The sequence below is a fragment of the Ischnura elegans genome, chromosome 6 (genome assembly GCF_921293095.1).
Source record: "Ischnura elegans chromosome 6, ioIscEleg1.1, whole genome shotgun sequence".
Lineage (NCBI taxonomy): Eukaryota > Metazoa > Arthropoda > Insecta > Odonata > Coenagrionidae > Ischnura > Ischnura elegans.
Window position 1 is genome coordinate 82,463,939 of NC_060251.1, and position 25,877 is coordinate 82,489,815.

Consider the following 25,877-nt stretch of genomic DNA (forward strand, 5'->3'; position numbering starts at 1 on the left):
GCTTCTATCCATCTTTATAGTTTTAAAATTATAAAATGAAAACTCCATCATCATTATCTTCACTGGTCCACAATCCTATGATTGTTTTGACGCAACTCTGCTCTCAATTCTCCTATCAGCAATTCTTTTACTATTCAACCGTATCATATTTTTTGTCGTGGAAAGATTATAGTAATTTTTTTGCATATTTCTGAATGATCATTGCGAATGATTTAATTCCCAATGATCATTCGGCACGATCATTCGCATGATTATTCACCTTGTATTGGGGTCTCAAAACTGTTCATTCCATTGCAGGGCGGACGCTGCCGGCTCCAGTTCGTTGCCGGGTGTGTGGAGACAAGTCGTTTGGGAAGCACTACGGCGTGTACAGCTGCGACGGTTGCTCCTGTTTCTTCAAGCGGAGTGTCCGCAGGAATCTCACCTACGCGTGCATAGGTGAGTGTCGAGCTAGTCTCGTGACGGCTAGATCTACAGGGTGCGGCAATATAAATTCCTAAGTTCAAAACTTAATAAAATCTATTGCATGGACAGTTTTAAGCGGAAAGTAAATTACGCGGCCGCGCAGGGCACCAAGCAAAATGGGGCTCCTAAGCGATCATACTGATGATTATGGTAGCATTTTCATTTAATGTAGTTCATTTTCAGAACAAAACTTAGTCACGTCAAAGTATCAGTCGGAGACCGAGTCCAAAAATTGTCAAAACAAGACGGCGGAACTTTGCCCGCGCCAAAAACTCGGAAACAGCACCTCCAGATATTTACGACCTCCTTGCACCTAAACCATACCTTGCGAGCCACCACTGCGGTGTTTGGCAGTGGGTGAGCATTTTTTTCATCAACATACACTCAGCTAAATGTAGCTGCCACCGCAATTGATCGTGTAATTATGTGGTAGGGGTTAGCTGTCATTTAAAATTATTGAATGTGTTAGGAGACACATTTTCTTAAATCATACAGAGCCATAAAATCCAATTAGAGATCTCGAGGTTATCACTTAAAACGATCCAGATGGTGTGAAGACCTTACGATGAGTATCTTGCAGCCATTTATTACTCTTCGTCGTCTTTCAAAAAGAAAAAGTGCTTTCGGCCTGGAATGTTAGTTATGTATCCTTACTCAAGGCCCCGCAGCGCCCACTATGCATTTGTATTAGCATGAGCATGCATAGTTGTCATAAACCCACAGAAACTAAGTTGCTATTCTATCCCTCCGTCAAATTAAAAAAATGTTTGTTATAACACCGCAAATTTAACACTAACGTACACGTCCGTTCGTCGTCCGTTATAAAATACATTTTTTAAACGCTCCCTGAACATATAAACCCTCGATATGCACTTCTTTTCTTCGTGCTGAGAACTGACGCGGGTATACTACCAGCTAAGAGACATGATTTTTGGTGGCCCAGTCTTATTACGTCACGAAGCTTTACGCCACCTTACTTCCAAGCTTTCTCATCGATGATATTGGCTGAGCGTATCGGTAAATGTCGAAAGATGGACTCAAGCTCACCACCTCAGCTACGATGGCAATTTTCCCGGTCATCAAAGATCTGCTCCCATATACTTCCTTCTTAGGGGATGTTTCCTGCTCCCCTTATTTTTGATACGGTGTAAAAGGTCTGATACATGGGAATACTTCTGAAGTTTCGCAAGGCCCTGGTTTGGGCGCCAGACGTGGTTACCCGAACAATTAGTTAATTAATTGCAATGTTCCTCAGCGAGATAGAAAAAAGCTGTTTTACTCTTTTCCTTATGTGGCCAATATTGGAATGAACTCCTTTGGCGCATTCAGGGGTACCTAGTTCTCAGAGCTCCTGCTCACCAAGGGAGCGGACTTTTACGTAGCTTATCGCAGCCTTCTTGAACGGTAAATTGAGGCAGCGGTACTTGATAGGCTATTGAATCATCTAGAAACACACTATTGACCACATTGAGCTAATACTTAGCGGTTAGGGGTAGTTAGCGCTCAGAGCTCCTGCTCACCAAGGGAGCGGACTTTTACGTAGTTTATCGTAGCCTTCTTGAATGGAAAAAATTGAGCGGGCGCCACTCGATAGGCTATTGAATCATCTAGAAACACACTATTGGCCACTTAGAGCTAATAGTTAGCGGTTAGCTAGAGTTAATAGTTAGCGGTTAGGGATGGTTAGCGCTCAGAGCTCCTGCTCACCAAGGGAGCGGGCGTTTACGTAGCTTATCGCAGCCTTCTTGAACGTAAAATATGGAGTGGGCGCCACACGATGGTCTATTGAATCATCTAGAAACACACTATTGGCCACCTAGAGCTAATATTTGAGCTGCCGCTAATCATAGACGAGTGCTGATGAAGTTGCGACCGAAGAGACATTCCGAAAAATGAATGAGAGCATACACCGAGCTACTACGTAGCGGTCACATTCAGGGGGAAATTCCACAACTGTTGCGGTAGTGCTCTAAGCGCTCCCTTGACTGCGCCGATATGCTGAATAAGTATGTACTAGAGCGCTCAAGGTGGCTGCACGGAAAACAAAGTAGAGACCACTATAAGTATTATACCGGCAAAAGGAGAAATCGAATGAAAAAAAAATTTAAGTAAATTTTAATTAAAATACCGACACTTCTCTTTCTTCGCAGGTGTTGACATTAATGCTGATAAAGTTTTCCATTGGAAATAAACTGCATAAAAACGAACTCTATCGTCGCATGCAGCTAATCAGACCCATGAGACCCGTCACGTGATTTCAGATTTTGCCATTTCAATCTTTGATCCTTGCTCAGAAGCCAAAAATTGCACTCGCATGTGTATCTGAAGGCACGAGAAACAATTAAATCACGTTATCGCTCACCCCTCTCATTTCAGACTTTCCCGTATGTTGGAAGATCTCCTAAGTGGCTGATTCCGTCGATATCATTATTAGATTTGTAGCTCATTGCAGGGATGCCGACTTACAATAAATATTGGGGGGGGGGCAAACCGGGGATCTTGTCCCGGGAAATTTTATAAGTAGTGAGTTTTAAGTTTTTAATCAAATTAGAAGAGTCATACAGGTATGATCAGCATTAGATTCCTTTTAACTCGAATCTCGATATCTAGATACTCCGGGGAAAATCGACAAGTGTGACACATTTTTTTCTCACACCCATAACGAATTTTTGAGGGGGCTCGGGACCCCTCAAGCCCCATGGAGTCGGCGCCACTGGCTCATCGAGTTTTTTCACATTCATTTCCTCTCGATAGTATATTTTATTTCAACTTCTTCTATGTGAGCATTAAATTTTACGAAAATGAAGTTTTATTTAAAAATCTACGCCGTATAAGTATTTTCTATGGCCGGAATCAGCCGATCAGAAACAGTAAGACAACCACGTGATCCTTTCAGCCCTAATTGCATGCGTAGAAACAGATTATCCCTCTTTTTATTCTTACCCTGAGGTCTTAGCATCGTGTTTTCATTCTAAAAAACTCAAAAGACTCATTAAGGTTTAGAAAAACATTTAGCGGTTGCATTTGTACAATAGTTTGCCAATTCTTTACACTTAAATTTTTATTTGGTGTCATCATTACCTATGTGCATTACATTTGCTCATAATTTAAAAAAATAGGTGTGAGTTCCACTAATGTAAAAACCAAACAAATGTTCATGATATCAGAATTTGTTGTAATTAATGTTTTCGCGCAGTATTCAATTTAATGTAAAAAATACGTTATGTTCCATTTTAATGGTAATAGCATTTTTGCTTTCACCACTTTTGGTACTATATCGTTTAATTAAGTTTTATGGCGATAACATTTTTGATTTCTTTTCTAATCGTTTGGTGCGTCAAAATCCTTCGAATGTAAGATAGCCACCTCCCGTTTCAAAAAGTGGTAGAGGCGTTCTGAAACTTACAGTGATGTAATATTGTAATGACTATTAAAATTAACCAATTCCCTGAAGAGTAGCACACACATTGCGAGGTTCGGGGAAATAGCCTTTTCACATAGCTACTTCCTGCGCTCAAAATTTAAAATCATTATGAATGAGGGTAACTAATGAATAAACACATTTGAAGGCATGCATGGGATGTAATCTAATTAGACTAATTAGATAATCGGGATCAGAATCGTGCTTTGTATAAGAAAGGCTGAAGGAAGGACAAAAAGCATGAAGGGACTTAGTATTTTGAATGAAAATGTCTTGAGCTCGCCACCAGGTAAGAAATTTAACATCGGCATACATTTCGGGTTCCTGATAGGGTAGGGGGAACTAGGGTCTGACAGGTCTTCTCATATTTGCGATTAAAAACAAAATACAACAAATACTCTAGAAGATATTTTATTTATTTTGATATAAAAATTATTAATTTTAAATTAAACGATTGTGGCTCCGGATTACACAAAATAAAAAGAATATAATGATAACAGCATTAAAAATCGTGTCAATTTTTTAAGCGTCTGGGTTGGGGGGCCATGCCCCCGTGTATACGCCCCCTAAATACGCCCGTTGGGTAGCTTTAAGTATAGATGGCGAGCCGAAATCGGAAACGTCGACTAACCTTGAATTTCTTATAAGGTGGCGAACCCGAGAAAATTTCACTCATTATACACTGGCAAAGAGTTATGATCGCTCATAACTGACTGATAATGGCTGACTTATTAGCCACTACTCTGTTAATTAATACGAGTCGTACCAAGCTATATATAAACAGAAATTAATAAATTTTAATGCTCCGGCAGACATTAAATCACGTACTTATTAATGGTCTTGCTTCCTATTCTTTTACAGCCGGTACTGGGAAATGCGTGGTTGACAAAGCGCGCCGAAATTGGTGCCCACACTGCAGGCTAAGCAAGTGCCTCGCCGTTCAAATGAACAAGGAAGGTGAGACCTGAACATTTCTCTGCTTTTTAGTGAGCTCTAAAAATCTCCTTTTTTTTAAAGAGCAATCTCAATCGATTTTTCAACACGACTCGTCAATTTCGTAACCAAGGCGAGACCGGTTATCGCAGGTTGAGAGCCGGAGATTAGATAAGTGACACACGATTCTCTGGTGACCACTCATTTTTTGATGGAAGTTAGATTCATTATACAACGATGTATTTTTTCACCCAACATACCCTCTCATTTGCTGAAGTTAATAAAGATGCTTGCGGGCTAATGATTTCATTTCGTTTGGATGTGTATTTATAATTCCGAACTTTCAGATTGGGTTTCTCTGTGATATATGCTGTCACCATGACTTTCATTTGACGTATAGTTATCCCCTCAGGGAAATTGTAGTGAGCGCTCAAGGTGGCTGCGTAGTAAGAAAAATAAATTTGAAAAATCCCAGGGAAACCCAGCCTCAATATTTCTCTACGAAATTGAAAGAGTTGGCAAATGAGATGCCTCAAGATGGATTTAATGAAACCATTCCCGCCAAGAATACTTTCTGCTTGAGATTGGAAAGATATTTATGTACTTTGCTCCTATTGTAGTCTTTAGTAATACTGTGAAATATTTTGGTGATGCATGTACTTGTTTCTTAACACTCACTGCATTTTGTATCAAATATGATACACTACACTTATTACCGGTTATTCATGAAGGGCGCAATTCTTCCTCTTTAACGCATGGTTTATCAGATATTATACAACATGTCGTTATACCATGTGGTTCTCGAAGCGGCCGGTAGGTACCAAAAGGTGATCAGCTTCTAATTATGTTGAAGAAAATCAGCTCCCAGCATGAGATACGAGTTAGAGGATTCACCCGAGTGGTATCTATATATGCAATTAGCAACGGTTTGGGCGCCACTGAGAAGTTTTCAATGAATATGTGAAATGAAAACCTTTTGTGGAAAATTTGTGATGCATACCCATTTAATATAAAAGTTGTCTATAACCAGAATGTATCATATGTGATACTTATTAAACTATTTTCTTAAAATTAAAAAAATAGCAGAAAAAGTTATTAAAATGTAGTAATTGAAGGGTTTCTGGTTATATTTTACAAAGAAAAAAGTTTTTGGCCAGTATTTAGAAATTCATGTAGTGAAGGGTTAAGAGAAGCCCATAGCCATGTACCTTCTTTTGGTGGTAACGAGGTCAGATGTCATTCAATGAACTAATGTCATTCAATTGCTGCGAGAGACCTTGATATAAAGGATTAATCTTCAGGGTAAGCATATTTTTGGGTGAAGGATAGTAAAAATAATCTATAAAATGCCATATCCAGTTTACTTTTATGATACTCGCATTTAATATACATACAGTAGGCGTACATATTGAATTTCGATTTCGCACCCGTCTCTGTCAGTGAGCTTATTTCGACTGGCTTATTAATTAAATTAATTAGTGGATAAAGTTATTGCAAGCTTCAACAACATATTTTATGAATTTCTACAGCAATGAAAAGTGAGGGGTTTCTTCAAGAGGCTCATATTCTTAGAATGGTAGGTCGTAGCCATATGGCTACAGTGGGCGGTAAAGAGTTAAAATCCTGAATTATAAAAAAAAAGATTTTCCAGCCGAAATTAACAACATGCGAACATAATTCGTCGTCGGAATCAACAAATCAGAACCATCAGGCCCTTCGCGTGATCTCGGATGTTCACATTTAAATGTTGGATGCATGCGCTAAAGCCTATTACAATTCTTGCTCGTGTTTTCACTGAGTGTATCCATCTCTTCAATGACTCCCTTTGTTTGTATCGATAGAACATATTTTTCGTCATTAATGATCTCTGACTGTAACAGTGAAGTTGTTGTTGAAGACATCCGTCCCAACCAAAAAGTGTTTTGGCGATACATCTACCACGGGAATCAGCAACTCAATTATCGAATAATTCACAGCACAATTCATAGTAGATCACATGGATCAATGGTAATTCACCAGTTAGTAAGTTCCATTGAAGCAGTTACACCGATAATTGTACACTCTGTGTTGCGATACTAGCTGGCCTCTATTCACCTTTTACATTTCTTATTTACAGTTTGACTAGCCTCACCCAATGTCTTCCCAGCCATAAACCTTTCCGCTTGATTGAAGATCTTATCTGAAGGCCTGCTCCCTTTCATTCTATCTAAAAATCCTATTCCCTTCCTTCCTCTCTCTCGTTTACCCAACATTCTACCCTATAACACTGATTTCAACATCCCCTCCCCGCTAAGTACTTCCTCCATCCATACTTTCCGTCTCCGCAGTATCTCATCTAAAAGCTGCCTCTCCTCACCCACCACGTCCAGCACTTCGTCTCTTCTCCACCTCTCCGTCCACTTCACTTCCTCCATTCATCTCCACTCCAACATCTCGACCAGTTATTTATATATTAAATTTATAAAATCTCGTTGAATGAGAGATATCAGTATGTGAACTGAAACTGGTAATGAGGGGTTAATTTTGCTACTCATTTCAATTCACATCGGCATTATTCCGTGGTCAAGTGGAATGTATGCTGGTGATTACTAGCAAATTCAACAATTTGGGCAGCACATTAGAGGAAAACGCATAAAGCAATAAGGACAGCAGGAAAATAATTGCGTTAGAACATGAGGCGTTCATAAACAGGAAGAAGATTATGAGAGGATCGCTATATAAGAGGTTAGAGAAAAGGTTAGTGAAGAGTTTGATCTGGAGTGTAGCTCTTTAAGGTGAAGAAACGTTGACACTTAGGAAGGAGGACGAGAGAAGATTGGATGCACTCGAGATGTGGGTTTGGAGAAGAATGGAGATGGTGAGGTGGACGGAGAGGAGGGGGAAAGATGAAGTGCTGGAGATGGTGGGTGAGGTGAGGCAGCTTCTAGGTGAGATACGGAGGAGACAGAAAGTATGGATGGAGGAAGTACAAAGCGGGGAAGGGATCTTAAAAACGGTGGTAGAGGGTAGAATGTTAGGTAAACGAGGGAGGAGAAGGAAGAGATTAGTATTTTTAGATAGAATGAAAGGGAGTGAGCCTTACAGTGAATTGAAGAGAGAAAAGCTTGAAGAAAGGGGAGACTCCCAGAATCTTTCTTAAGTATTTCATGCAAACCTACCCTAATCGGTCGTATGTTTAAATAATTTTCTAATGGTCACTGCACAGCCTCGCCGGGGGTTCCACTATGCATTAGCTCCGCAATTTGAAATGCCTGTAATTCGTCAACACCAATTGCTGAGAGAGCGAAATAAGGCGTCAGTTTAATATAATTACTATCTTGTTGATATAGCCGTCATCTTATTTACCCAACGATTTTTTTCCCGTAAAGATGAGGAAATGGTGACTTAAACGATTTATGTTCCCGCAGCTGGAGGATAAAATAAACGACTGATACTGAATTGAGATAATGTCGTTTTCCTTGAATCATTGAAACGAAAACTCCGTTAAGAATATAGATATCAGACTTTATTATTTCCTTAATACATGTTGACGGATTGTGCGGATTTCAAGTTGCGGAGCAATTATATTTTGTAGGCCTCGGCTTGGATGTCCAGTGACTGTAGTGGATACCTACTTGAATTCCGCGTGATCTCGGACAAATGCAGATGTAAAGTGAATCGAGTATTGGATTAAATCCATTTCTTATGGTCAATATTAGGTCATTCCTCGATTCTATTATCAATGGCGAAATTTTTTAATGGTAACCACCGAACTGCAAAAGAGGTATTTGTGATTTTAAGATGGTAGAGCGGAAAGCAATAACTAACATTCATTCAAATCCGTAATAAAAATGCTGAATTTACGATTGCTACTGAGGTACCAGTAAAAATGCCCAACCCTATTTTCATATTGAAGTTGAATACCCACAAATGGAGGTAAAAACCCAGTTATAGAGGTACATCGGAGACACCTTCATGTGAAATTGCTAGAAAAGCTATTTAATTTGCTAAAGTAGCAATTTCATGCGTCTTCCTACTGAAGTATCCTGCATTTTTCATGGATGCTTGCTTTCAATTAATATTATATCCACACTCAAGCCTTTCATTGTGAAATACTCGGATTAGTATGTAACTATGGACAACAGCGCTACGGCCCGAATTATATGCACTCATCAATTACTTTGTTACTTTATTACTTTGTTTGAAATTATAAAAAAAGCTGTAAAATGTCCCGTCGAAGAAAATAAACGCCTGTTTTAAATCAATTTGTGATCAGTGCCGGTTGTAGGTTTCCACACTATTGCTCATACCCTTGTAAAGTTAAAAAAAACTGCTCAGTGCTTAAGTCATTGATAGCATCATAAATGTTATCATTTTTTGGCATTTAATGAGGATATTGATTAAAATTGCGTAATAAATACTCTTCGCCCTTTGTGTTCACTTTGTCCATTCCACAGTTCACACACCTCTCGAAAGGCACTTCACTAAAGAATAGTTCAAGGACCTAAAGATTCAATATTAAGACGGTCAGGAGCACACTTACTTCAGACGCGAAATCTCTGCTTGGGTGTCGATCAATTCATCACACGATTCCAAGACCTAATGTGCACTCCTAAAAAAATCTGTTTCTTTACCGTTCCTTGACGAAACACGTGCGGAATCAGGGAAAACCAGGGGAATATCCGAGATTACTCCGAGCCTAGGGCTGCTCCAAATCACAAGACTGGATATTGGTCGTTGATTCAGATGTGTAACTTAAATTGGTGCTGCCCGGGTCGGTCTTGGATTTTGTCACCCCCGGTCGCGCATTGCAGCCCACGGTTGATCCCTCCTGAAATATGAATCCCGGCGCTGACCGCTCCCCCTCCACCCCACCTAATTACCACCAGCCTCGCTGCTTAAGACAAGTCCCTTGGTGGCTTATGCGGGCTCGGACGCCGCTCTCAGGTACATCGAAGACGCTGATGATGATGCTGCATGTTTATTGGTCTTTATTAAGGCGAAGGATATGAAAGTGTCCGCACCATAGAGTATCACTTGGATTAATGATATCACCTGTAAAATGGGAATACACGAACATTTTTAAGTGTGATTTCATCATTTCACTAAACATTTAACGTAATTCACAGTGTCCGGCGATATCTGGTGGAAATGTTTTATATTCATGAGAATAAAATAAAATGGTAAATTTCTACACAATTGTATTTACAAAATACCGACCCGGTTTCGATTCTTGATAATGACACTACGTGTCGAAACCGGGTCGGTATTTTGTAAATAAAATTGTGTGGAAATTTACCATTTTATTTTATTCTCATGGATTTAACGTAAGTTATGGCATTCAGTCAAATATCAGAATCTGCATTCTTTGAACTTAGAAGGAGGATAATGAAATTTTTAAAAACTTTGCTTTATTCTACCATTTTATTTCCAGGTATGACTAGTTTCGACTCAGCGGTGTCATCATGTGACACAAAAAGTCTAATCGGAGGCATGGTTCTTATTTTTGATCCAGATGACCTCTTATATTTGACTCCCTCCTTTCACCTTCTTCCTCCCCCATCACCAGGGACAAATATAAGAACCATACCTTGTGTTGGACCCTATATCTGATGATGCCACTGCGTCGAAACTAGTCACACCTAAAAATAAACTGGAGGAATAAGAAGTGTTTTTTTTTCATTTCATTGTTAAAGTGAGCTTCCAAAAAGTTGAGTTAGAGACGACAGAGATTTTCAAAGAGGATGGTTAACCAAGGTTTGAATATTCAATATGTGACTCATTCCGATCGCATTTCTCAATATTTTTCCTCTCACTAGATGGCAAGTTCAATTATGCATGACAGGAATGAACTTAAAATAATTAGTGATTATTTTTAATAATATGTAATAATTTGAAGGCAATTTCTTCTCTTCAATAAGAACCCTTTATATAACAAAACAGTGTTTATTTTTTAAAAGAGAAATAACCAAAATGAAGTGTTTAATGCACGATAACAGGATGCTTAGGGTGACTATTGGCTTTGTAATTAATAAGATTTGGATATTATATTTCAACACACACACACCGATGAAATTTAATTTTGCCTTCGCAGAAATTTTGATTTAATTACGTTCGCTTGAATTATTAACTCATTGCCACAGTCCTGATTTCAAATCACTGAATGCGCACTAATGCCAGGTTCAAGCCCGAGGTGGGATGATTGTGGGTGTGTTTTGTCCACCGAAGCTAAAAATCGGTTCCAAGAAATTTTCGTCCTTAGATATATGCTCATTTTAACTTTATTGAAATAAACACTTGCAATTTTCCACGAATATTAATATTTACTCCGACCTAGGTTTCGATGTTTCCACATCCATCTTCGAGGTACAAAAAATACATCACATTAATCAATACAAAAAATGCAGTAAATTTTTTTGTGTCTTGAAGATGATGTGGTAACGTCGAAACCTAGGTCCAAATAAAAGTTTAAAATCATGAAAAAATGCAAGTGTTTATTTCAATATGGAAAAAATACACTCCATCACGCTTGGATCTTCTGATTTTATTTCAACTTTAACATAAATAAGCTCTTATAAAAAAATTTTTTTTAAAAACCAGCCTTTATATTTAGATTACAGGGGATGAGCAACGTTTATATATGACACAAAGCAAAAAAACTCAGTGACCCCGAAAAACCAAAAGTGACGTATTAAAAAAGTCACTATATTTATTAAATTTTCAGTGAATGGTAAGCCCCCTATGTTTCAAAATGCCACCCCTATGCTTTTTAATGCCTACTATGTGGATATGCCTAAAGTGGATAACTTTTACTGTGGTCGCAAAACACGAAAATCGACCATTTGGAACTTCTTAGATCAAAAACATGTTTTGGGGGGCTATAGGTTGACTGGGGGGTGGTTACAGGGGGGTTGGAGAGAGAAAGTTATATTTTCATGTATTGTCATCGGAAATGAAGAAGTGTGCAAAATTTCAGCGTTTTTGCTTCACAGGAAGTGAGTCAAATTTGAGTTACAAGATTTGTACCAGACAAACAGACAAACAAACAGACAAACAGACAGGTTGGTGAGTTGATATAAAGGCTGGAAATATGCAGCTGTCGATTTAATGAAGTGCATCTTGGTGTTTCATGGAGCAAAGTAAGTAGAATTCACAAACATTGACGCACGCCAACTCGAGTAATTCCGTCGCTTCCTCAGTTATTATGAGTTGCATATTATCTACCGTAAGTTTACCTCATGTTAAAGAGGCTTTTTTATTTATAAAATAACATAAGGTGTGATTTCTTCTTTTCACAATTTCCAATACCCATTACTCACCGCGCACGATATGAAGTCATCATTTCCGGTTGCGACATACGTCGTGAGAACAGCCGCTGCGATATATGATGCAGTTAACAACGCATTTGCGCCAAACTCCTGAAAATAAATTTCGAAGATGTAATGGGCACTCGTGATTTGAGACCTACGACTAATGCGTTAACATAGCAGCAGGAATTAATTCTGTGGGTTTCTTCAGTGGGGATTTTTTTATTGGTGCTAATTAAATTCATGAATAGAATATCTAATTAAGAAAAGATTTTGAAAAGACCTAAAGGTACACTTATTTTCATTTTGTGGTGAATGCATTGCCGATACTTTTCAGTAATATTCTCAGAGTTGAAATTCAAAAATAATAGTGAATATACACGTACTCCCTAAAAGGATTAAATAGGAAAAATTAAGTAGGATTCCTACGTTTATTTTTTAACCTTTCATCACTAAAGGCATATGTTGAGGTTTCTGCTGTTTGTTAGCAATTTTTGCGGGTGTTACAGATACATTAACCTACTTTACACGGGATTGTTAGTTTCAAGTGGAGTAGAGTATTATTTAAGTACCTATTTTTAATCACATTGACTTCATATTCCTCACTTTTATGTACTTAATTAACAGTTTTTCTATGATCACTTTAAAAGAAAACTGCGCATTTATTAAAATGTTATAGCATTAAAAATGAAAAATAGCTTTAAATGAATTGCGCAAGGAATACTTTGATTGCAAAACGAGGAACCAGTAAAAGAATATGGAAAGAAGTGGAAATTGGAAATCATTCGCTAATATTGTGACAAGTAGAGAAAATTATGACATTTGGTTTTTATGTAGCGGACTTTAAGCTATTAAGGTGAATTTCATAATCATCAAACATCCCCAAGCTCCTATTTTTTCATAGACAATTAGTTTAGGGATTAAGGAAAGGAAAATGTGACAAAATGTTACCATTATAATATCGTAGGTTATAGATTATACTAATTAATGATCAATGACTTACAATTTGCAGCCATGGAAAATGACGGTAGGCCCGGACGAAGTGGAAAAGGTAGACTCCGAAGAAAATTGCCGTTACGCACATTCCCGCAACTATTACCCCGCAAATGTACTCTCCAATCAAAAAATTGCTTAGGTGCGTCGCCAGTATGATGCAGTATCCAACGAAAGCCACAACCTGAGAAAAAAGTTCATTGTTTCATTATTAAATTCCCTTAGTAGTGGTGTGAATTATTGTATCGGAACCCCCCAGAAGCTTTCCTTTAACCCTTTCCGACGAAGAGTTGCTTCTGTGAGAAATTAAATTTGAAGACCTCTCATTAAAAAAAAAGTGAAAATTTTCTAAGCTATCATAGTAATTGTGGCAGCAACATATTTCATCATTAAATTTTACAGTAAAAAGCGCACGTAGTTTAAACATACATTTTTGATGTTACTTAGAAGCAACATTGGATTATTATGGGTTAAAGAGATTCCATCTTGACTGAAAAACTCAAAACAAATGCGTTTGCATATTTTGACATAAAATATTTTAAATAAAAATCCAATTACAGAAAGACGAAGTGCTGTACATCGTGGGTGAAGAGAGGCGGCTTCAACATGAGATACGGGAGAGATATAAGGTATGGATGTGCTGAGGGGCAGGGTATTGAAAAGAGTGTTGGGGGTAGAATGTTAGATAACCGAGGGAGAAAAAGGAATTGAATAGGATTTTTAGATAGAATGAAAGGGAGAAGGCCTCATTGTGGATTGAAGAGGGAGTTACATGAAGGAAGGGGAGGCTGCCGGAATTCTCCATGAAAATACTAACCTTCATCATCACTGGTCAAAAATTCTAAGATTGGTTTGACGCAGCTCTCCACTCAGTTCTCCTATCAGCTAATCTTTTCACACCTACGCATTTCTTCTCTTTCGCATCCTTCTTCACTTGTACCATATATTTTGTTCGAGGTCTTCCTTTTCCGTTCTTGCCTTCCACTTGTCCTTCGACGATTGTCTTCATCAGGCCATCATGTCTCAAGATGTGGCCTATAAGGTTGTTCCGTCTTCTTGTTAAGGTTTTCATAAGGCTTCTCTTCTCTCCCACTCTTCTTAGGACTTCCTCGTTACTAACTCGGTCGATCCATTTGATTTTCATCATTCTTCTGTAGCACCACATTTCGAAGGCCTCTATCCTTGCTTTCTCCGGTGCGGTCATTGTCCATGCCTCACTTCCGTATAGGAGCATACTCCAAATGTAGGTTCTTAAAAATTGTTTCTTTACTTCCATATTTAAGTTTCCCGCTGTAAGCAGGTCTCTCTTTTGGTGGAATGCTCTCTTCGCCTGGGCTATTCTGCTGATAATTTCTTTCTTACTTCTCCCGTCACTCGTTATCTTGCTTCCCAAATAACAGAATTCATCCACCTCTACCAGTTTTTGCTTCCCTATTTTAATGTTAGTCTTGACTTCTGCTCTTCTGCTGCATACTAAGATCTTGGTTTTCTTCGTGCTAATTTTCAGTTGATATCTACCCCTTACCCTACCCATATTAATCAGAATATTTTTCAAATCCCTCTCTGTTTCTGCTATAGCGGCTATCATCGGCAAATTTTAGCATGCTAATTTTTTCTCCATGGATATTCACTCCCAATGCCTTTTCTTTGATTTCATTAATAGCTTTCTCAATGTAGACGTTGAAAATATTGGGTGACAATGAACAGCCTTGTCGCACTCCTTTCCTAATTCTTGCTTCTTCACAGCTGGGCCCTGATTTTATCACCGCTACTTGGTTTTTGTATAAACTGTGGATGATTCTTCTGTCATTATAAAGAACCCCAATTTCCTTTATAATTCCAAGCATTGTGCTCCAATCCACGTTGTCAAATGCTTTCTCTAAGTCTACAAACGCAACGAACGTTGGCTTGTTCTTTTCCATTCTCTTCTCTATGAGCAGTCTAAGGGCCAATATTGCTTCCCTTGTACCTTTGTTTTTTTCTGAATCCAAATTGGTCCTCATCCAAGTACTCTTCTGCTTTCCGTTCTATTCTTCCATAGATGATCCTTGTCTTATGTATTGTCGATGATATTGTCTTTCTTCAATTTTTTAAATTTTAGGTGGCATTTCATCATAACTAAGTTATGGTCACTATCGATATCTGCTCCTGGATAACTTTTGCAGTCCTTCATCTGGTTCCCGAATCTTTGTTTCACTAGAATGTAGTTGATTTGGAATCTTCTAAGGTCTCCTGGCATCTTCCACGTGTATCTTCTTCGCAGGGGATTTTTGAATAAAGCGTTGGCAACCACTAGCCTGTGCTCAGTGCAGAATTCAAGTAGCCTTTCTCCTCTTTCATTTCGGTTACCTAACCCATATTTCCCAGTTATTATTCCTTCTTGACCTTCGCCGGAGACAGCGTTCCAGTCACCTAAAATAATAAGATTTTCTTCCCCTCTTACCTGCTTGATAACTTCCGCTATATCTTGGTAGTCATCTTCTACTTCTTCGTCTTCATAATCTGACGTAGGCATGTAAACCTGTACCACTACAGTAGCTACAGGTTTAGTATCTATCTTCACCATTACTATCTTTTCATTAAAATGCAGGTAGCTTTTGACACGCATCCCGGCGCTCTTTCTAAGCATTATGCCTACTCCAGCATTACCATTTAGCGATCCTGTGTGTGTCATTCTGTAGCTTCCACTCCACAAGTCTCCTTCCTGGGGCCACTTCATTTCGCTGATGCCTAATACGTCGAGGTTCATTCTTCGAATCTCCACCTTCAAGTTCTCTAGCTTACCGCAGGTACGAAGTGATCTAACGTTCCATGTTCCTATCCTTAACAGTCTATCACCTTTGACCGACGTACCCTCTCGAGTAGTCCCCGTCCGGAGATCCGAATGGGAGACTAGTTTACCTCCGGAATATTTTACCCGAGAGAATTCCATCATGTCATTATATAAATTGAGTGGAGAAGCTGCGACTCCTCGGGATGATGTGGTGGTTTCCCCTTGCCTTCCACATCGCAGTACTACAGCCGTTAAAGTAAATGTTACCACGCCCGTAGTGAAATGTGTGTCACTGTACCGGCCAGTATGGTCTCCACCTTCGCACATGTGAAGAAGAGCTGCTGCCCTCTCCCCCGGGTGATGAGAGGCATAATTATTGGCGGCCCCCAGTCGCCAAGTCACGGTATCTTCACAGGTTTCGGTATCATTTAAATGGTCTACCTCACCCAAGGGTGGCCCAAAACCCCCTCAGAACACCGCCGCTTTTTGTCCACGACTGCTTATTCGACGAGAGAACTCGCTCATCTCGCAGCTAAACTCTATATCTAAAGGTCGACCCACCATCCGCAACCCGGTGGACGCACTCGGTGGCTTTAAGCTCAGCCGCGAGATCCTAACCTTAACGGGCAGAATACTTTTAATAAAAAAAAGATACCATTTATGCAGTAGTATTCGAATGCGCATATTGAGGACGATTCAATGCTTACATTTTTCAACTAGCACGACTACTCTTTTTCTTAGCATCCAGTTCGTGACCTATCTCTCTTTCACGTGAACGAATTTCTGTCTTGCATACTTATATTCAAGGTCTATGTAGTCAATACCCACCCCCTTAAACTAGGTACTTGCGTTTAGAAGAACCTAGGGATTCCATCGTTCAATAAAATGTAATCATTGACTCCAAAATTTAGGTATAAAGTCAAGTTTTTCCTGGTGTAGCCAAATCTCATATAATATTGCATTTTGCGCTACCGGAATCTTTTTTTAGTTTCACCACTCAAAGAGCTGAGTTTCCTCAATTTGCAGTAGTTTAAGGGTAGAGTCTATTAGCAAATTCTTGAAAATGTGGTAGACTCTGGATGATGGCAATGGAAGCTGACTGGTACGTAGAACACTCTCAGTCGCTCTGAATTAAAAGTTCATTTAAAATATTTTTGTACAGGAGAGGTATGCCCAAGTTTTTGAGGGAGGAGGTGAGGGCGGTGTGCTCGTGATTTTCTGAAAACCAACCATAATACGATAGGTGGGGCCTAGCCTCTAAGAAATTCAGTCGCTTTCAGACTCCCGTGATGTACACCGCGTGAGTAAGTTAGCTGTGTTACCAAGTGGGAAGATGGTTTTTGGTACAGTTTTCCGTTTCCATTCACTAACAAAGTCTTTTGAGAAAATATGGCAACTCCGGCCTCCCACTCTCCCCACCCTTTAACCCTAATGCCGCAGCCCCCACCTCCAGCCGCGACGCCTCTCGAAACTTTCCGAGGTAGCACGACTGGGACAGTCGCAAAGATATTTAAAAAGGATCAAGGCGACAAAGAGCAAAAGGCTGGTTACTATGAACACAGCACGTGAAAGTGTTCCTACGGGAAGAAATGCCAGACGAATCAGAAACAGGAATCCATGGAAAATATAAAAAGAATGGCAACCTTCGATACTTGGAGCTAGAAGAGGATACTGTCCCGGTGATCAAATGGACGAATATGTTGAAAAACGAGAAGGTATACCGGAGAATAGAAGGAGCAAGGAATTTTAGAGCACTATACGTCGCAGAAGAATCAGATGAATAGATCATGTCAAGAGACCCAGAAACTAAATGAGAATTATAATTTAGGTGGAAGTTGAAGGGAAATTCCTCCAAAGAACACCAAGAGATAATTACTTGAGGCAGGCAAAGCAGGAGCACTTGTGAGAAAGTAAACCCACACAGAACTACATAAAAATTGTTGAATAGGTGGAAATCACGGGCTGCAGTATATCAATCTTAAGACTGCAAGGCTGTGATGACGATACACGAGCGCTGCATGAAGGCTTTCAAATCGTCTAATAACAAACCATTGGCCCATTAGAACGACCATTTTTGCCACTTTTTGATTTCTCGCCAATCAGCCACGATTGCTAAGTTAAGTAGCGGCTGAAAAGACCGCACAGAAAAATGACTGAACGCTAACCGTGGGCAGCTACGAGGCGCTCGTACTCATGGATATTCCACAGCTGCTATCGAAGGGCACTAATCAATCACTCCAACAGAATGTGCACGTATACATTTCGCTTTATTTCACTACGCTGCGTTCCGATCACTATTTACTGAATCGCTTCCATCACTGCGGAGGTTTGGACTTTAAGTACACAGTCTGAATCACACGATATTATACCTTGTACAAGCCCTATGGCATCGTTTACACCATTTCCCTGACTAAACCCAGAATGCAAGAACTCCTCATTGAAAAACACTATACATGGATTTGCACTAATTTTTTCTTGTTACCATAGGGAGTGTTGTTCATCGCAGAACAAAATTGAAACGTAAATGTAAAGACGTATATATCGCATTGCAAACGTTACAAAGAGTGAACTTGATAGGTCAACGGCTTCCAGGCTTTTCCAGGAGGAAGAGTCACACAAGTACCACATCAATGCAATGAAGAGAACAAGCACGCTAACCATGATGCCAGCGAAAATGCAGCATTTCCATCATGCTAACTCGAAATCACATAGTACTCGATTTTGCATATGCTACCGGGTACACGAAAATTGTACGAGGTCGTGTATCGTGTGATTCAGGCTTAATGACGCGACCATCATACTCTCACTCTTTCTCAATGTGTTCACGATTCACAGTCCACCGATTTATGCTCACAACTTCTCCGAGCCTCATCAGTCCTCTTGGTTCCAAGAAGTACGATCCGTCGCAGTGGACCCGGGCTTCGGCATCTAGGTCCATTGTAGTCGACTGGTAAGGGGAGTGCATCACTGGGAAGTCCTCCGAAGCCATCTGCACGGCTTTTTTTTCTCACCGTCTCCGAGTTTATTATACCGCTGTCCTTCGGTAATAGTTGCCGAACATTTCGAGCGGGAGTCACAGACGAAACATATATCGGACTGTTGCAACGCCTCGTTCGCGTCTGGTAGCTTCGCACCTTGCTACGGCCGAGGCTATCCCCGCTATCTCTGTTCCCCAACCCCTCTCTCCTCCCCAGCTGTCTTCCTGCTTTCAGAAGATAATGCCCTCCCACCCAACGGTGACGAACCACACTATCTCACTCTCGTTCAATGTAGAAGTGTGAGCTGGCAGGACTATCAGTCCTCCTTCCATCGATAATAGTCGCGGAGGAGGAAATTCAATATTAGTACTAATTCATGGAGCGAGTAAATTCTACGAATTCGACGCATTTAAAAGATTGAGGAAAAGTGAAACTATTTTAGTAAAAAATTGTTTCAGATTTGACTTGGTGGAAGAGCGATGCATCCATGATAAAAAAACTGCAAATAGTAATTTCCACACGTTAATACAAAACTCAACTACCGACCATGGCAGTGGCGTAGCCAGGAATTTTGTTCGGGGGGGGGGGGGGGGGTCCTGACCCAGAGGGAAAATGTTTTGAAAAACTTGGTACTAAGTTGAGGGTTTTCAACTAATCATAACACTTTTAATAATAGAAAAAAACTTAATTTTTCAGAAAAATCTTTTGTAAATTCATGATTTTTCAATATTTGGCTTTCTTTTGTGGTGAAAAGTAAGTTTGCTTTTATTTTGGGGGAGTTTGGACCCCAGGTCCCACCTTCGCTTCGCCACTGGACCATGGTTTCGACATTCAATGTCATTTTCAAGGTGATACAAGATTCTGGGTATAAATACTTCGAAAGTGCTTGTTGTATAACCTTGAAAAGTACATATGATGTCGAAACCATGGCCGGTAGCTGAGTTTTGTGTTAAAGTGTGGAAATTACAATTTATGGTTTTTAAGATGCAACTATTTATTTCAAAATATATTAATAACACTATTGATTGAGTATTACAGTCGCTCGTATACCATTTATTCACTCATGCCATTAAATACCCTACGTAAGTACACGGGTGTATGATCTAAATTAGATACGTGGGTAATTTTAATTAACATTAATGAATTAACAGAAGCATTATAATGTATATAGTAAGGATAACTCTTCTGTTTTATTCGATTATGTGACGCCTGATCCGGGCGTCAATGCAAAGCGGCTTATCCACGTCTTCCTGGGCCGGGTCTAACAAGACAGCAAATCGAACCAAACGGATGGAATTCTTTTTTATTTACATCATGGAGATCTTCCCTTTAATCGCTGCCTTTCACAATTTTTCTCCGAAGAAATCATTATCCGAAAGCCAAATAAAACAGGAAATAAACCAAATATGCGCTATCTTTCCGTCGACAAAGGTAGCCAATAATATCGGGGGGTGGGTGTAATAAAATGTAACACAAGAGATGTGCGACTCTTCGCCTAAATCAACCGAAGAAAAATGTTTCAGGTATTTTACTACTTATTAAAATGTTTGAGTTTGGATAATATTTCTCCGAAAAAATAACTTGAATCTAATCAGCAGCTGACCTTAATTTGGTTGACCTGACCTGTTGTTTAAATCAATTTTATAATGCGAGGAACTGTAGGTGCCACAGTTTCGCAGTAAAAAAATTTACTACCTACACCGCTACCCATTACTCGTAAATCACTCTCGAGAACAAGAAACTTCATCGCATCAATTCAAGGTTGAACATTTATGACTGACTCGGTATTCGTAACGTGTAATAGACCAAACAGGTAATCACTATCGATGAAGCAATCGTACCAAAAAAAGATAATTTTCAGAGGGCGGAAGTCAATCATGCATCGCATGTTTATGTAAGAAAATAACAAAAGTTAACATTTAAATAAAATATTTAAGTACATTTAACCACATTCGGTGATCAATGTAGGTATCACAAAATCCCTAAATCAATAATTACTGTTATGCATTCATAAAAACCCTACTTTAAAATGTACACACCGTGCGTAAATACCTAGTAATATACGCCCCAATAACCACAAATTTTTCTGGCATATTTAGAGGAAGAGAAACGACGAAGTGCTGGACATGGTGGGTGAAGAGAGGCAACTTCTAGATGAGATGCGGAGGAGACAGAAGGTATGGATGGAGCGAATACTGAGTGGGGAGGGGATGTTGAAAACGGTGTCAGAGGGTAGAATGTTGGGTATACCAGGGAGAGGAAGGAGGATAATAATATTTTTCAGATGGAGGGTAAGGGAGTAGGCCTTATTGTGAATTGAAGAGCGAAGTACATGAAGGAAGGGTAGGCTGCCGGAATGCTTCTTACAATCCATTAAACCTACCCCAATCGGTAGAGCATTTTAATAATAATAACTTATAGTAATAATATTAATATTTTCACATACGTAACAGATTTACATAGAAGACTGCATGCCTTTGTTATCCTCATCCTGTCTTATATATGTGTATATTCACAATGGCGAAAAGAAGACATGAATCGTTTTTTTCTGTTTTCCATACACGCCGTGTTTGCACACGGTAGTGTTTGCGCTTTGTTCTGGAAGGTCGCTCGACTCCTTTATAGCCTGTTCTAAGGAATGCTCTCCCGAAAGAATCGCTCACTCTGAAAATTATCAAAACACAAACAGAGAGGGTTTTCTGGTGACTCTGGTTATTAATTCCGCTCAAGCTCGCTGCTTTCAGAGCGACCCTCTGCCTTTCGCCATGGAGCGATGCATGATGGGTTGGAGCTCACAGCACCCTCATGTACGAGCAGGTGTTACCGATTTTTTAAAATAAATACGCGGCGTATTGCACCTTGGTGTCAAAACATTACCCACTAAGTTGGCGTGATGGCTGTAATTCCAGAAATACCGACGGAAGCCATTCCAGAAAAAGCAAGACCGTAGCCAGTGTGAGTTTCAAACAGCCATTCTTCATGAAATTTTTTGAGGTCCAGTCTTAGTGACCCCTTAATAATAATAAATATCCCTTAAATAGCCCTTAGTGAGAGTAATAATACAGTATTCCACGAGACTCGAAATCTAACTCCATATTTCCAAGTTATCACTCGCGTTTTTGTTTTTAAAGGTAAACTAAAGTTTACTATGCCTTAGGGCTGGTTTCCATAGAACACTTATTAAGTATTATGGCTTTGTTTCCCCTCACATTATTTCCCTATTCAATTCGCAGTAAGAACTACTATTTTTCATTCTATCTAAACATCCTATTCTCTTCCTCACTCTCCCTCGTTAACCAAAAATTCTACCGTCTAACACTGTTTTCAACATCCCTTTCCCGCTAAGTACTCCATCCATACTTTCTGTCTTCTCCGCATCTCAGCTAGAGGCTGCCTCTCCTCACCCACCATATCCAGCAATTCGTTGTTCCTCCTCCTTTCCGTTCATCTCACCTTCTCCATTCTTCTCCAAACCAGCATCTCGAGCGCCTTCAGACTTCTCTCGTACTCCTTCCTAAGTGTCCAAGTTTTCGCACCGTAAAGCGCTACACTCTAGATCAGACTCTTCACTAACCTTTTCTTTTAGCTCATGTATTACGATCCTTTCATAAGCGCCTTCCTGTTCATGAACGCCTCTTTTGCTAACGAATTTCTCTTCCTTATGTCTTTACTGCAGTAACTGCTGTTGCTGTGACAACAACTGTGTAAAATTAAAAATAAACCCCTTAAAAATATCAACTCTATAGAAGAGGGGTTCGTAAAACTTAATTTTCCACGAAGAATATGAAAAATAAATCTGCGGGAAATCAATTACTTCTTGAAGATGGATTAAAAGATTTAAAATTATTGAAAATACTTTTGCTCTGGCAAATATATATATTAAAATATATATATTTGCCAGAGCCAAATCTTCAGAGGTATATCTTCCATTTTAATCGAGGTCTGAAAGGAGCAGTGGCGCAGCGAGGGGGAGAGGGATTTGGGGGATAAAATCCCCCCAGAGCTCAGAGAAATTTTAACTTTAATCCATTTTAATTAATAGAATTGATATTACTAATAGAATAGTGTAAGGATTAATAAAATATCCCTAAGAAAGCCGTAAAACTCACCATTTTGAACCATTTATCTTAAAATTCCGCAATTTATTAATCTCAGACCTACCGCTTATCCTGGTGGGTATGCCATACCTTAACACACCACGGTATTGGTTGCACCTACTCCCCCCCAGCCGTAATTCCTAGCTGCGTCCCTGGAAAGGAGTAGCTTTTAATGTTCTCGTTCAACAAGTAATTTCTTCCTCAACTATGGAGATCTTCTTTACATTCCCGTTACACTCTTAGATCTGGTCGTGACTTGTCTAGGTAGGTCAGTTTTTTACACTCTATTTCGAGCCTGCGAATTCGAAACCAACGTTTTATATCTACATGGCTTTGCAATGCTGGCATTTTATGCAGGCCACTGCATATGGATAAAAGGGAATGGATAAAGGTGTTTGAATGGATAAAAGGGTTCATACATTTTTCGTACGATGCTATGCGGAATTCAAAAATGTGTAACTCATGAAGTAACTGATATAAAAAAATTAATAATTACGAGACTTGATAAGGAAAATAATGGTGTTCCTAAATATTTTATCGTAATTAATGATTTATAATTTGAAAAATCATCATCAACATCAGTCAACACCTGAGATTAGTTACTCTATGTATACTCTGCTGCTGTCAACGTCCAAACCTCGCTTCCAGAAGAAAAATACTCCTTATGTAGCATCTGATGAATTTTTTCCTTACTTCTACGCTTGTATTCTCAGCTGTAAGAAGATGCTTCTTTTTGTAGAAAGCCCTCTTCGCCTGCGCTATTCTACTGACTATTTCTTTCTTGCATCTTCCATCGTTTGTAATTTGGCTTCCAAGGGAAGAAAACTCTATCACCTCTTCAAGGTTATGCTTCTCTACGTTAATGTTTGCATTAGCCTCCTGTCTATTGCTGCATACTAATATCTTAGTCTTCTTTTTGTTCATTTTCAGCTGATATCTGGCCACTATCCTTTCCATATTTGTCAAAGTCTTCTCCAAATCCTTCTCTGTCTCGTCTATGAGTGCCATGTTGTCAGCAATTCGCAGCATGCTAATTTTTTCTACGTGGATATTGACACCCAAAGATTTCTCCTTGATTTCATTAATAGCTTTCTCGATGCGCACATTACAAATTATGGGGGAAAGTGCACTCCCTTGCCTTACCTCTTTTCCTATTCTTGCTTCTGCACAATTGTGTCCACATTTGACCACAGCTACATGGTTTTTATACAAACTGAAAACAATTCTACGATCATTTTAGAGCTCCCTGAGTTCTGTCAGAATTCTAAACATTGAGTTCCATTCCACGTTATTAAATGCCTTCTTTAAATCGACAAATGCTTGAAAGTCGGTTTGTTCTTCTCCATTCACTTCTCTATGAGAAGCCTAAGAGCCAAAAGTGCTTCTCTTGTGCCCTTGATTTTCTTAAATCCGAATTTGTCCTCAACCAGGAATTATTCTGCTCTTGGTTCTATTCACCTGCAAATGATTCTTTTCAGAATCTTCGACGCATGTGTCGCAAGGCTCATGGTCCTAAAATCTTCGCACTTCTCTGCTATCTTCTTTTTGGTTATAGGAATGATTATGTTCTTTTCGAAGTAACTAGTTAAATCTCCTGGTATAACCTAAAGATAAGGTTAACAGTTGAGTTAAGACCTTTTTTTCTGCATTTTTTATTAGCTCAGCTGGAATGTCATCTATTCCTGTGGCCTTATTCTTTCGTAGGTCTCTTATTGCAGCGTCAATTTCTGATCTTAAGATGCTCGCTCCCATGTCGTCCTTTTCTACTTCACCTTTCCTCTTGTTAAGTCGGAATAGCTGCGACTCCTCGGGATAATAATATGGTGGTTTCCTTTTGTATACCGTTAAGATTTGCCATAGAACGTAGATGTTCAATGAAAGCAAAGAGGAAGAGTTGACTACTCAAATCATGAGTTCCCTGTAAATTAAACATAAGTGCATAAATTGGCTCATTTTCCTTGATCTGATTATGGATGAGAACTTTTGCATGGCAAAGATCGAATTGAAAGATAAACAGAGCGAGAATTTTCCGGGTTCGCGTTCGTTCAAATAGATAGCTGACGCGCCTTCGAGTGAATGTCCGACAATGTGTGGAGTCAACGCTTGGACAAGTATTTCATTGCGCATACATCCGAAGCATGAGTATTTATCCTAAATAGGCAAAACACATTGCTCTTTTAGGATCAAAGCATGATATATTCCGTAGAAAGCACCGTCTATTTGAGTTTCTATTTTAACCGTAGAAAGTAACGAAATTATAAAAAACCTCGTTTTCTAGATTGATGGAATGCCGCTACTCGTAAAACTCCAATCAATTTAATTGGTCATTTGGGGTTTGCGTATAAAATGTAGGTCTTCAGATAAAATACCTATCTGCATGCATGTAAATTGATGTTTTTGTGGTCTAATGGCCGTCTACCCATCGATTTATTTCCATAATATTAAAAAATTGTGAATGTTTAAGTGCCTACGTCATTTGATTTGGTGTCATTATTATTATAGCATTCTATTGGTTATGGTAGGTATCCATGGATAAGTAAAGAAGTAATCTGGGAGCCTCCCTTTGCTTCCAGCACTGCCTTCTTTAATTCACTGTAAGGCCTTTTAACCCATTTACAGCCAACGTTGCGAAAACGCAACATTATTGAGAAATGCAAAAAAATGTTTCAATTGAATTTTATTAATTTAGAATTCGCTTTTTTCTATAAAAATAAGTTTAAACTGATTTTTAGTGAGATTATAATGACAATTAATAAGTAATTCGATATTTATAAAAATACTCAAAATGTGTCAATTTTTGAGTCTCCTGTTAAGCAAGATAAATAATTTTTCCTAAGAGTAACTATTCCCTTTATTAAGTTTTTTATTCGTCCATGTGGACGTAGAAATTTCAATTAACAGATATTAAAGCTTATATTTCGTCAGAGAGTC

General features: G+C 39.1%; 2 protein-coding genes across 2 annotated transcripts; one reads left to right on the forward strand and one right to left on the reverse strand.

Annotated features, from left to right (window-relative positions):
• Positions 1-290: 290 nt before the first annotated feature.
• On the forward strand, positions 291-5,261 carry LOC124161414 (nuclear receptor subfamily 2 group E member 1; the record flags this gene model as incomplete). The annotated part of the gene is made up of 2 exons (XM_046537731.1): positions 291-438; positions 4,748-5,261. Coding segments are annotated over 2 exons (255 nt in total), but the record flags the coding sequence as incomplete, so codon positions are not given.
• A 2,926-nt stretch (positions 5,262-8,187) lies between these two features.
• On the reverse strand, positions 8,188-19,019 carry LOC124161072. Its single transcript, XM_046537244.1, has 4 exons — positions 18,726-19,019; positions 13,109-13,282; positions 12,118-12,216; positions 8,188-9,853 (listed from the first exon to the last, which is right to left on the reverse strand). Exons 1-4 carry the CDS (start codon positions 18,858-18,860, stop codon positions 9,719-9,721), a joined length of 543 nt encoding a protein of 180 aa, XP_046393200.1. The 5' UTR covers positions 18,861-19,019; the 3' UTR covers positions 8,188-9,718.
• Between the last annotated feature and the right edge of the window lie 6,858 nt (positions 19,020-25,877).

Excerpts from the sequence above, each read along its gene's own strand:
- LOC124161072 (XM_046537244.1), bottom strand. The coding sequence starts at position 18,860 with ATGGCTTCGGAGGACTTCCCAGTGATGCACTCCCCTTACCAGTCGACT. Across the intron at positions 12,217-13,108 it reads ATTTTCCATGGCTGCAAATT|GAGTTTGGCGCAAATGCGTT; the intron begins GTAAGTCATTGA and ends ATTTATTTTCAG. Across the intron at positions 9,854-12,117 it reads ATGACTTCATATCGTGCGCG|GTGATATCATTAATCCAAGT; the intron begins GTGAGTAATGGG and ends CCCATTTTACAG.